This window comes from Lissotriton helveticus, chromosome 5_1 (assembly GCF_964261635.1).
Source record: "Lissotriton helveticus chromosome 5_1, aLisHel1.1, whole genome shotgun sequence".
Classification (NCBI taxonomy): Eukaryota; Metazoa; Chordata; class Amphibia; order Caudata; family Salamandridae; genus Lissotriton; species Lissotriton helveticus.
Window position 1 is genome coordinate 219,366,113 of NC_136065.1, and position 12,970 is coordinate 219,379,082.

General features: G+C 43.5%; 1 protein-coding gene across 2 annotated transcripts in view; it reads right to left on the reverse strand.

The window, feature by feature from the left end:
• The window catches only part of LOC144754350 (dual specificity testis-specific protein kinase 1-like), a 358,355-nt gene that overhangs the window by 23,152 nt on the left and 322,233 nt on the right, over positions 1-12,970 (reverse strand). For both annotated transcript variants that reach the window (XM_078642037.1, XM_078642038.1), the window contains exon 6: positions 2,847-3,020. In XM_078642037.1, the coding sequence (XP_078498163.1) occupies positions 2,847-3,020 (174 nt within the window). The remainder of the gene's footprint in view (positions 1-2,846; positions 3,021-12,970) is intronic.

Sequence of the window (12,970 nt, forward strand, 5' to 3'; positions counted from 1 at the left end):
GACAACCAATATTGTCTCACTGCCACTTTAACATCTGGTGATAGCACAAGTCCTTCGTTGCTTCCTATAACTTTAAAAACGAACAAGGGAGTGTCCTCCCCCTTCCCAGGGGCAGAGTCAGCACAAGCAGCAATTGCGACTAACACGAGGGTAAGAATGGCGCTAGGCGAGCCTCTACCAAACAAAGTAAGTGACGGCTGTGTGCTTTAATCTATGCAATATCTTCACGCAGGACTTATTGCTTTTATTATTCTAGCAAACGCCCTGTATACAGCGACTCTATTAGCCCGTCTGATGCGGAGTGATTTCCTGACAAACAAGGTATTTCCTTTGAAAAGCGAACGTTCAGTAACATACCGCGCGCTAGCTGAAATTCTAAACCTCCGTGCTTATAACCTTTAAAACGCAGTAGTGGGTTACACCTCTCACTAAGTCTCCTGATAACATGTATTAACACATAAATGTTCTATGCACATGATTCTTACCGATTTCATCGACGACGGAGAGTTAATATGTAACTAACGTTGCCCTTTTGTGAGATGCACCTTCAATCACCACACGCTAAACTAGTAGGTTTACAAGCGCGTAATTGAAGTTGATTGACCACACTGCATTATCCCATAGTTGCACTTATAGGCAACCGGCAGCAATTTTCACCTGTTATTCTGCAAATTACCCATTACAAAACGTCTAATATTTATTTTTTAAAATAGAGTTCATCCTCAGCTCCAGTGTTATGATCCATTGCTCCACATTTTCACTGCTCCAATGTAGTGTAGTACCCTCAATGCGGTGCTTACATATGTACAAATGGAGTTTGATTTACTACTATCTCTTCTTTGTACCGGGCCACAAATTGAGACCCTTGTCCTGCATGCTATATGCTGTTAAACTATGTACTACCATTGTATTTGTTTCCTCCATACAGGAATCTGAGTGTGAAACTTTCATACTTCTAGTGAACACTACACGAATAGTGTGAGTATTCAGTTTTGTTCATTTGTATTGTCCTGACGAAAGCTCTACAGACTCGTTGGGCCCAATAGAGCTGAAACATGTCGACCTATTGATAGAGTTATATGGTAATCCTGTAACTCGATTACCAAATATACCACTATTTTTCTTTTTAAACTACAGTGTGCATCCTCTTTATAATAAATTTGTGTTTTTTAGGGTGCAACCCTGTTTTTAGATTTTTTGGCTCAGTAGCACTGTACCCTATTCCTCTGGACCAGCACTTTTTTTTTTATTTCTGGACACTTCTACTCTTTCCAGAGGTTGCCTCGGGTGAGGCAGGCATATAGCACGTCGTTTGTCAACCCGATGAATATGCCATGACGCTAGAGAAGGGGCGGATAAAAGATACACCGCACTCATAACATCTCAGCGTCTATGAGGGTTTTCAACAAATAACCAATGGCTATTCTAGATACAAGTGTCCATTCCCTTGTATGATGGTTTAATTTGCCTTCGGTTTTTGTTTCCTGACCTTATTTCTCTCTAATCTCCCCTCCAATCCCTAATATTTCCCATCAGGATTCGGGAACCTTATCAGCTCCCCTGAGGCCCCCTTCGTCAGGAAAATATTTTCTTTATAAATATGGGTTGCTCGCGAGTATTCAGCCCACATAGAACAACAATGGAAGATAGGTCTGCACAGTTACTTAAAACTGCTAATGTCTATCAGGCAGTGATGATAGACAATGGGATTTTCTACGGTTAAATACATTTTTCTGTACCTCGCACAATGAACTTCATTGCATTGTTAAAATGACATAGCGCTTTAAACAATGGACCATCAGGCCTAATGTGTAACAGGTTCCTCTATGTCCTTTCCATGTCCTAACGGCCTGCACTTGTGGTGAATTGTGCAGCACCCACAAAACAGTTTGTCCTTTGCTGTGAAATATTTTCCCAACAGAAAATAAGGCAAATACTGTATGGATTAACACAATGGTAAGCCTTCCTTGCCAGAATTAAAAAGTTTGCAGGAGGGGCTCAACCCACTGAGTTACCTGATCAGCACATTAATGCTTCTCTGTTAAGTTTTGGTTGGCACCAGATGTGTTGGCATAATCACAGTGTTTCCACTAGACCAAAAAAAGTCATTCATTCGCGTATCAGGGAATCTGATTTTAATCATTTGTATCAGAGGGCACTGCCATGGCTATTTCGTAATATCTGTAGAGGAAATGTATCATATATATTGCTAGAGGTTCAATGATCTGACCACAACTGTTGTCTTATCTCTGACCACATGTAATCTCTCTGGGCCTGTGATGATTTGAGTATTAGCATTTCTCGCCGAGCCTATACATTTTGGTTTGTCTTTGGTGTGCATGGGTTTTGCTTTGTATATCCTATGATAGGCAATTTTACCTTGCATAAACACAGCTTCTAAGCAGCCTGTAATACATATAACTCATTTTCACACCATATGATAAAAATAAATAGTGGGAAGAAACAGGGAAGTCAGACTAGGACTGGTACTTACGCCTTTCCACTTTCAAAGTTCACCAGCGCCACTGAAAAGATTACCTCTGACTACAAGAACCTCCAGATTAATGTAATTCTTCTTGACTACTATGATTAGAAAGTTTCTGGGGAGGCAGCAGCGCCTCGGAGTGCCTTCAAGAGGCTCTGTTTTGGATAGAACCAGGGCGGGGGTGAAAACGTGCTCCAGCTTGAAGGACAGAGTTCAGTGAAAGATTAGTTTATCTAAAATGTTTACCACGTATCTTGAAAGTCTGGTCTAGTCTAGTCTAAATTCTGCTTAGATTGTACTTGATCCATAATACTTTTCCTCACCGTGACCACCCTACGATCAATAGAGTGCAAATAAATACCTTTCGGTCATAGGGCTCTCCCCTCAGCATCTCTGGTGCCATCCAGAAGGCAGACCCCACAAGGGAGAGTTTCCGCTCTGCATCCTTCACCGGCACTTCAACCACTTCTCGGGCCAGTCCAAAGTCAGTCACAAGGGCCTCGCGCCCCCTTGGTGTCTCCCGAATAAGGCAGTTCTGTGAATAAAGGGAAAAGATAACCTTAGCTGCACAAAAAACACTGCAAAAGCGCTCTATAGATTTGTTCATTTATTGTTTTGTAAAAGCATTTCCTGCCGAAATCAGAATTCACATCTGACTAGCAGTCCATAAGTTCCATTTAAAAAGGAAACAATGCAACTGCATTTACATCTATGTGCCTGTACATTCAGGGCCACTGTAATTGCCGGCAACGAGAGACCAAATTATGAAGTATGGCTGAATAAATTATGTGACATTGGAGGTATCAATTAAGCCTGAAGGAAAGACAAATTGTGTGGCACATTCGGTTCCATTATCATCTAACCAGAGTACCAATTTAATACACGATGATTAAAAAAGGATCCAAATGTCAATTACATATAGTTCAAAGTTCAAAGTTTATTTATTATGTTTTGGCTCTCAATTGAGGGCCACATAAAATTTATACGTACAATTATATTTCCAAATAACACATTAAAATGACAATACAACATAAGAAAACACTAATTATCAACAAGTAAAGCGATCATCAACATCTCCCTGTATTTCATTAATAAATATCTAAAATCCCTTTAAAAAATTTAAAAATTCTGGAACAAAACATTTCATTTGGGGGGCAATAAAGTGCATGGAAGAACATTTTTACATTTACAATTCCCAATTGTAAACAAATTGGTTTTAACCATTTAAGGCGCAATGGGCGCAATGCAGGACAAATAAACAAAACATGATTGACATCCTGTACAGAATTTTTACAGAAATTGCATAGAGGCGATACCCCATACCATTTTGCTAAAAGTATATTAAGTGGAAGGAGATTATGTCTTAACAGGTACCATAATCTACGGACACTGTGGGGAATATTCCAAATGAGATATTGTTGGGCTAATTTTGGAATATATGTTTTTATCAGGGCTTCCCTTTCTTTTTGGCTCGGATGGGCAAGTATGTCTGATTTATAACAGAGCTCCCATGAAGCACTTTTTAATTTGAGCTTAAGTTCAGATGGTGAAAGTAAAAATAATGTACTTTCATCCAATTCAAGCAGAGATACCGCTTTTCTAAAGTTTTTTACTAACTGCGAGTACTCTTTAAAGTTACCCAGGAGTTCTTTTTTGATGATTTCTCTTAAGGTACCTAGTTTACCTCTAGCTAGACAGGCTACCCATCTTACAAGGGCAACCAACCCCTGTACCCAACAGCTACGGAGTCCGAATTCCAACCTGCATGCAGATGTAGAGCATGCAGTGTTGAGGGAAGAAATTTTTCTTAGTACCTTTCCTTCTATTTTATGCATAAAGCCCCATTGATTCAACTCCACTAGTTCCATTCCATATAGAAGTGTAGCGGGAATTTTCGCTCTAAATACCTCCAGGAAGAGGGAAAAGTGCCGCTTCCCAGTAGCATTATACAAAGCGCAAAGCCCTGTCCCATGAGCCAGCGCTTTACGGGAGTTATGTTCAATATGAGGCTTCTCACTCAGGTTAGCAGAAATTAATTTACCTAAGAAGGTATAGGTTTTAACCACCTCAAGTTTTTGTCCGTTAATAGTCCAATTATAACTACTGGACCTGCATTTCTTTTTACCAAAGATGCACATGATTTTGCTTTTCGAACTGTTGATTTTCATAAAGTGGGCTTCGGCGAATTGATTCAATGCATGAAGACGATTAGATAAGCCCTTCGGGGTCAAATCTAATACAAGTATATCGTCCGCATACATTAGAATCGATATGGGTGACCCTCCAATTAAGGGCGCTAAACCATCACAAGCCGCAATGGAAGATGGGAGATCAGCCATATACAAGGAAAACAATATGGGCGCCAATATGCATCCTTGCTTTAATCCATTCAGAGAGGGGATAGATTGTGAAAGACCCCTCTCTCCACCTTGTAGCATCTTACACCATGTATTCGAGTGTAAAGACTTAACTAGTTCGAGTAAATATCCTGGCATCCCCAATGCTGCCAACTTTTTCCACAGCGTTGGGCGATCTACCTTGTCAAACGCCGTGGAAAAATCTATAAATGCTACGTATACGCCACCACCTCGAACACGTACATATTTATCCATTATCACTTGTAATATTGTCAGATTATCTAAAGTTCCATGCTCTTTTCGAAATCCTGACTGTTCCATCGGTAAAATATTATTAGAATCAGCCCATTCCATTATTAACTTTAAAAGAAGTTTTGCGAAGATTTTTCCTATGGAGTCCAATAGAGCTATTAGACGATAATTAGAAGGTTTATCCCGTTCACCCTTTTTAAATATAGGGATTAATATACTTCCCCTCCAAGAGTGGGGGACTGAGCGTAATTTAAAACATGCTAGAAATACTGGAAGAAGAATCCTACTCCAGGTGATAACATCCTGCTTAACTATAGACATAGGCAGTTCGTCAGGACCCATAGCTCCAGAGGAGCGCATGCTCTTTATCACGGAAGCTATGGATTTCTCCGTAGGGAGTTCCATTCCAGAGTCTCTGTTTAGGTCTGAGTCCCATGTATCCCCCCCTTCCCCGTTAGAAGCATATAGGGAGGACACAAATGTGGTCCAGACGTCTTCAGAGATAGACACAGGAGTGGGAGTTGTTATTGAACCACATCCTTTCCTTATTATGGACCAGAAGTCTCTAGATTTTTTGTAGGTCGAAGCCTCTCTTAGCTTGATCCATAGAGAGTCTTCTTTTTCTCTTTTTATCTTAGATCTCAATCTTACCCTCCTTCTTTTTAACACAGCTAAATAATGCTCATTTTCCCTAGTTCTAATAGAGTATTGTTTCCTAACTATTTTATTTATTTCCTTATTTAGTAATAATAATGGACTAGGAGAGAAATATATCTTTTTTGGATTTCCTGATTTCTTAGCAATGGCAGTGATTTTTTTGAGGAATTTTTCAAGATAAAGGAATTCTGCACCTTGCCATTGATCAAGTTCTAATAGCGTTAGGGCAAGAATGTTTTGTACGTCCTCCATATTAATGGATCCCCAATAACATCTACAAGAATTGCACTTTATTGAAAAACCTCTATTCTTTAGAGACCAGGAATTAGTTTCCGGAGGAATTAATGAGACAGTTATATTAATATGTTTATGGTCACTCATGGAGGAGTCAGAGATCTCCATATCTTTAATGAAAGAGAACGTGTCGTAGTCCGTAACTGCATAATCCAGAATGGATTCACTGCTAACGGATCTATGTGTGTAATTCGCAGGAGTATCCGAAGGCATCCTGCCATTTATGATAAGCCCCTCTAGGTAACTGAGTACCTCAAGGAGGATCTTACCTCTTTTATTAGTTTTTATTTTAGTAGGCAGGAGTGCTTGAGGTATATTGTATGCCTCTTCCTTAAATTTATTTCTGTACATGTCCAAAGTAAAATTAGATACTTTGCTATTTAGGTCCCCCACCAATAGGATATATGGAGGGTGATCAACCTCTAATACATATAGGTTTCTTAAACACAAAAAATTATGTACATTCAGCAGATTGTACCCAAAACGTCATTCACCTAACAATCAGTTAAACTCACACGTATCATGCACTCTCACCTAACAGTTAAGAGAAATATGTCGAAGTGCCCACTAGGTGGCGCCAATACGTTACCAAAGCAATTTATACCTAGTGAACGGGCAACGAGCATTTGCATTTTGCTTTGCCTATGTTGAGGGTCTTGGTCATGGTCAGGGCCATTAGAATTATGTGGCAGAAGAGGACCAAATTATGCACCAGGGTTCATTAGATTATGTGACAAGAAAAGTCAATTTACGCAGCATAACGAACCAAATTTTATGACAGTATTACTACAAAATGAGAGGCGTCGCGTCTGAGAAAAGAGTTCACCTTAATTAGTACCAAATTAAGACCTAAATACAGCAATTCCAACTGAAAGATGACAAGTAAACCTTTGCGAAAAGACTTCCTCTGCGCAGGAACCTGACTCACCATTTTTTGGGTACTTTTTGATCTGATTGATCTAAAAATAAACATTTTTTTGTTAAAGTCTGCAGATTATGCAGTAGAGGATGGATTTTGTTGGAAAGGCAGCAAATCCATACATATGCGAAAATCGCTGCTGCCACAGAATCACATGACCCAGTGGCCCTGGTCATGGGTTTAATATACCATCTGCCTTAAGTTTAGAAGCATTGATCACCCTATAAGGCATTTACATACCTGCCAGCTCACACGGTGCTACAGTGTGACACACGATGTCGCCTGCCATCAAACGATCACCCAGTGAGGAGCCAATATCACACTGTGGCAGGAAAACTAATTGAAAACCACTGTAAATAATGGTTTTCCAGCCCGTTTTCTGCGGTTTCTAACTGCCAACGTACATTAAGGTGTGTGAAAACACCCCAGGACGTCGGCACCAGTCTCGGCAAGCTTTTATTTTTGGGGAGTGGGGGTTTGGGGGCGGGGTGGGGTGCGTAGGTACTTCTCGGCACAAGGCCTCATCCCCTTCAAGGCCCCAACCCCCTCCTCACACTTTTTATTTATTTAAGCATTTTGATATAGCACAAAGCTTTTACCCGAAGGTGTCAGAGCACTTTACAATAGAACCAGTTACATTACATAAGGACTTCAGAGTACATGAATAACATAAAATATACGAAACAAATAAGCTCTAAACTCACATAAGTATGGTTGTAAGTACATATGTCTACTATAGATACTAGCAGTTAGAGAAATTCACTCAAGATCACATTTTAAAAAGAGTTGAAGTGATTAGAGTTGGACAAATATATATATATATATATATTACATATTAACAGAATATGTCTTCTTGCCACAGCTAGGGTTCTTGCTATGCACGTTCAGCCAGGCCTTCAGGGTGCTGTTACACTCAGGCGGTGATCTAGGGCTGAGAGGGATCCTCGAGCTGGTGACGTCCAGATGTCCCCCAAGCCCATTGACCCAGTTGCCTAAAAAACTCCTAAGCAGCACTAAGAATCCCAGAGCCTGCAGGGTGTCGATGGGGACACGGAAGTTCACTTCCATGTTTGTGAACCCAGAACATGGACTTGGGGTTGAGATGGGGGAGCAGGGGTGGCCGAGTGGGATGGTCCGCTGGGATGTCCAAGTCAGAGGGAGCCGTGAGCTCACCTTTGGCGCCGAGTTGGTGCCTCCATATCGGCAGCAGTAGTCTCCCTGCTACCAGTTGGCTGGGCACAGCGGGGCATCGGCAGTGGACCCAGAGCCACACGGCCAAAGATCAGCAGTAGTCTCCCAAACACCAGATGGTGCACAGCAGTCTCCCTTGCACTGATCACTGGGCATGGCGGAGCACATCAGCAGACCCGGGACCACACATCGGGCAGGCACAAAGCACACAACCCACCCGCTCGAGTGGGCTTCACCGCCAAGATGGTATCCCGCATTTCTCCTCTCTGTTGCTGCAGTGCGGTTCTCGCCGTGTTGCCCCGGTCCACTATCCTGGGCCCCACTGTCCGCCATGTGAGATCGAGCGATTGTCTCCCTCGACTCCCGAACACGCAGTGGCTAGATGGAAGGGCTCCGCTGGGATCCATGCCGGAACTGCGATCCCGAGCCCGGAAGCTCCTTAGCAGTCAGCCATCTTGTTGACATTGTGACATTGGTCTTCAAGTTGGCAGGTATGCATTTATGCTCTCACATCACCTGTCTACTACTGTGTGTAGATATACTTAATCTACCGCCCATGTTACTTTCCTAGACAGGGTGTACCTCAATTATATATTTCTAAAAACTGCTGTGTGTCTGTGTCTGCCTGTGTTGCTACCTCCCAAACACTGCACTTAGTGTCCAGGCTTCTCATAGTTTAAAACGAAGCTCAACTGGAGAGTGTAGGTTTTAATAGGAGTAGGTACCCAGCAACGAATAAACAGTATCATTTAGCTAGAGGTATCTAACTCATTTTTAGCAGGGTAGAGCACTGAATAGCGGTTATCTTACCCCGGGGGGTTGGGTGAACATAGATGTAAGTAGTTAGGATCACATTTGAGTTTCTTAGAATCACTTACACTTTTTCACATCATTTTCGTTTGGAAGGAGCCAATGATGTTAAGAGGAACAAACTGACGAGTACCAGTCAGAAGTTTCCTGGTGGTTGCTCCCGTGAGGTTTCTTCCTTCCTCACACACAGTTTTTTACAGGACACTAAGTGCAGTGTTTGGGAGGTAGCAACACAGGCAGACACAGACACACAACAGTTTTTAGTAATATATAATTGAGGTACACCCTTTCTAGGAAAGTAACATGGGCGGTAGATTAAGTATATCTACACACAGTAGTAGACAGGTGATGTTACAGTGAGCACCTCTGACAATCAGGACCAGGTTTTGTTGTTGAGAATACTTTGAGTGGAGGGTAACCTGGGTCCTTTGTTTTCCCTCTATGCTTCTAATTGTGAGGAGGTATGCATTTATGCCCAATATTTAGACCGTGCGAAGGCAAAGCCCCCACACAAGCTAAACCCTGCCACTGAGAGCCACCCTTCCACCTCACACGCATGCTGGATTATACCCCTCGATCACAAGCATCCAAGAAGTGGAGGGAGAGTGTTTGTGGGATGGAAGCCATCTAAGACCACCTGGCCCACCCCACACTAGATAAGGGATGGGCAAAAGTGTTTTTCTCTTTTAAATCTGCAGTAAGTGGTTGCAAAACTTCTGGCAATTCCGCCCTTTCCATATCTGCCCACCCCAGACTGAAAAAACGAAGGAACGAAGCAGGTGAAAGGCCTCCAGCAAAATAAGAATTCCTTGCTCCGCCCAGTGAGGAATGCACAGAATGAGGAATGATTGTGTCACCCTGTCTGTCAGAGGGCCAGACAAATAAACCTAATGGTACTCACATTAAATTAATTACACTGACTGGCCCTCACAGCGCTTATTCCAAGCAGGGAGCCTGTGTGTGGCGCCTGCCTGCTAGAGCACCAGGAGGTCCCTGCAGAGCAGGCTGGTGTGGCATACAGATTTCTCTCCTGAGAAAGTTGCTTTGAAGTGCACTGCCAGGTATAAGGTAATGTAATTATCTTAATGACGACTGCTGGTAGCATTGCCCGGCCTCTCAATGTGCTTCTAAAAGCACATGTGCCTTTGTCCTATTTTTTCCACCCAGCAAGCAGCAGATCAGCCCCAATTCTCAGTTAAGGGCAGAAGAGATACAGACACCTTTTCAGCATTTCACTTAACGCACAGGAGTTTCACCCACCGACCATAGCAATCATCAGGCTGATGTTCCCATGAGTGCACATGTACCCCGCACAATTGGAATGCTAAAGATTTCCATTTTTTTAAAACTATTTAAAGACCATACAGAATGCCGCAGCCAAACTCATTCTGGACCTAAACAAACTCACATCTCCCTGCACATGAGACCTCCACTGGCTCCCTATCCGGAAGAGATGCTTGTTTAAGATACTCACACACGCCTACAAAGTCCCCCATGACCTAGAACCTGCCTACATGTTATGTTATGTTATGTTACAGCTGCTTATATAGCGCAACGGCTGCCCCAGCGAAGGGGCGTCCCGGCGCTGGACCAGACAGGAGAGAGCGCAGCATACCACAAGCTTTAGGGTCATCTTAGCAGAACAAGTGGGTCTTAATTGCCTTTCTAAAAGATAAAAGGTCATTTATGCTTCGAATCCACAGTGGTAGTGCGTTCCATAGTTTAGCAGCCATATATTGGAAGGAACGTCCGCCCGTGCGGGCGAGTCTGACACGAGGAATCGTGGCCAAGTTTTGTCCTTCTGATCTGAGGGATCTATTGGGAGTGTAATGTGTTATAAGATGACATAACATGGGGGGTGAAGATTTTTTTAGGATCTTAAAGGCCAAGCACATAAACTATCAACTGAACTTCCGCCAACCCTTTAGACACGGGCACTCCTCCTTACTCGTCCTTGCACACATCCCCTGCATCCTTCGCAGCTGAGATGGTGGCTGCTCCTCCTACATTACCGCCAAGACCTGGAATAGCCTTCCCCTCCATTTCCGGACAGCCCCCTCGCTGGCAGACTTCAGAAAGTGACTCAGGAACTGGCTCTTTGACGAAGACACAGAGCCCAGATACCACTAGGGGTTAAAGTGTGCACTTTGCAAATGCTTTTTGGTGGATTGATTTCTATTTTTGAAAGTGCTACTTGGGCAGCCCTGGGAAGGGTAATCCTAGGACTTACTCAGGAGATCTGGGACTTGTGTCTTCCTCCTCCTTTGGTAATCCTTACCCTGCCACGCATCTACAATCGACCAGGGACAAGTTCTGCGATACTTTGAGGACACAGGATGCTGCCACAATTTCAGAGGTCACAGACGCCACTTCGCTGCCTCCCTGCCTCACCACCTGGCCTTGTGGGAACTGGCCACAGAGAATCACTATCCAATTCCAAAATACCAAAAGTTTGTCAATCTGCTGGCAGAGGGGAATTTGTGATAACCAATTTGTGCTCACCTTTGCTCCCGTCTTTTAATATCCATATTCTGGTTGGATGGAAGACCCTTGTCAGAGGGTGGCTACAGACTTCTGCTGCCAGGGCCTAGATCGAAGCCTAGACTAAGGTTGAACTTTAAGTTACTTCTGTACTTGGTCCCTTTCTTAAAATTAGTCTCAACTTCTCCTTTGCCTGAAAAACAAACTATTCCCTAAGGTCTATGATGCTCCATGTTTATTTTTGCCTTTACTATGTTTATCCTAGTTGAACGTTCCCATTCATTCCTTTTAAGCCCAAAGACCAATATGGTGCGAGTAGCTCGTGCTTTGGGGTTTTCCAAAACAAGATAAGCGGCATAGGTTCAAAGATAGTGAAGTTGGCAGAAGGCCTCATTTTGGGTTTTTGGATGGAACTCTAAACAGAGAAGTAACATGAAATGACGGGGTGCCCCTGCAGAATGTGAAGAGGGGACAATCTGCAGAGTAAGTTTCCTCCACCGTGGCACCATCACAGTTGAGGGGATTCAGCTGGCGGATTGTACTGCGTATGGAGCGGGTAGTCCAGAAATTGGAGGATATGTTCCTTCCAGATTACATATAAAATCACAAGACTTTTTTTCCGTCACTCAATGGTTGGCCAGCCTGCTGAGGATGTGGATGGAAGCAGAGATGGGTTTCAAGCTCCTATCCTGGGACTGCATAAGGGCAGTACAGCAACAAAGGATTTTTCCCAGACTGTGCAGAAGAGGAGCCTAAGTTGGTACAGCCTTCTGGGGATGCAAGCAGGGATGGATCTGGATCTCCTGTGCTGTGACTGTATAAGGGCAGTCCAGCACCAAAAGATTCCTCCCAGACTGTCCAGAGGAGGAGCCTGAGTTGGTACAGCTTGCTAGGGATGGGGCTGCAAGCATGAATTAATCTGAAGCTCCCAGACTGTCCAGAGGCGCCTGAGTCTGTCCAGCCTGCTGGGGATGGGAATACAAGCACGGATGGATCTGGAGCTCCTGTCCTGGGACTGCCTTAGAACAGTACAGCAACAAAAGATGCCTCCCACACTGTCCAGGGGAGGAGCCTGAGTTGGTCCAGGTGCTGAGGATGAGGCTGCAACCAGGGATGGATTTGAAGCTCCTATCCTGGAACTGCATAAGGGCAAAACAGAATCAAAGGATGCCTCTCACAATGTCCAGAGGAGGAGCCTGAGGTAATTCAGCCAGCTGAGGATGGATACAAGCAGGGATGGATCTGGAGCTCCTGCCCTGGGACTGCATTAGGCAGTCCCTCCAGCTTTTCGCGATTTCGCGATTTGCAAAAAAATCGCGAAATCGGGTGAGTAGCGCGATGGCCGCGATATTTACAATTATTGCCGCGATAAGTGTCATCAAAGTCATCAAAACAAACATTGCCCTTTTGTTGGCTGTTTGCGCACTTGTTACGACTGCCGCCGTCCAGCCGTCAAATACCTGCTGCCTCCCACTTGATAAAATCTAATCCTTTAGCCTATGTAGCTTTGATGTGCAAATGCAG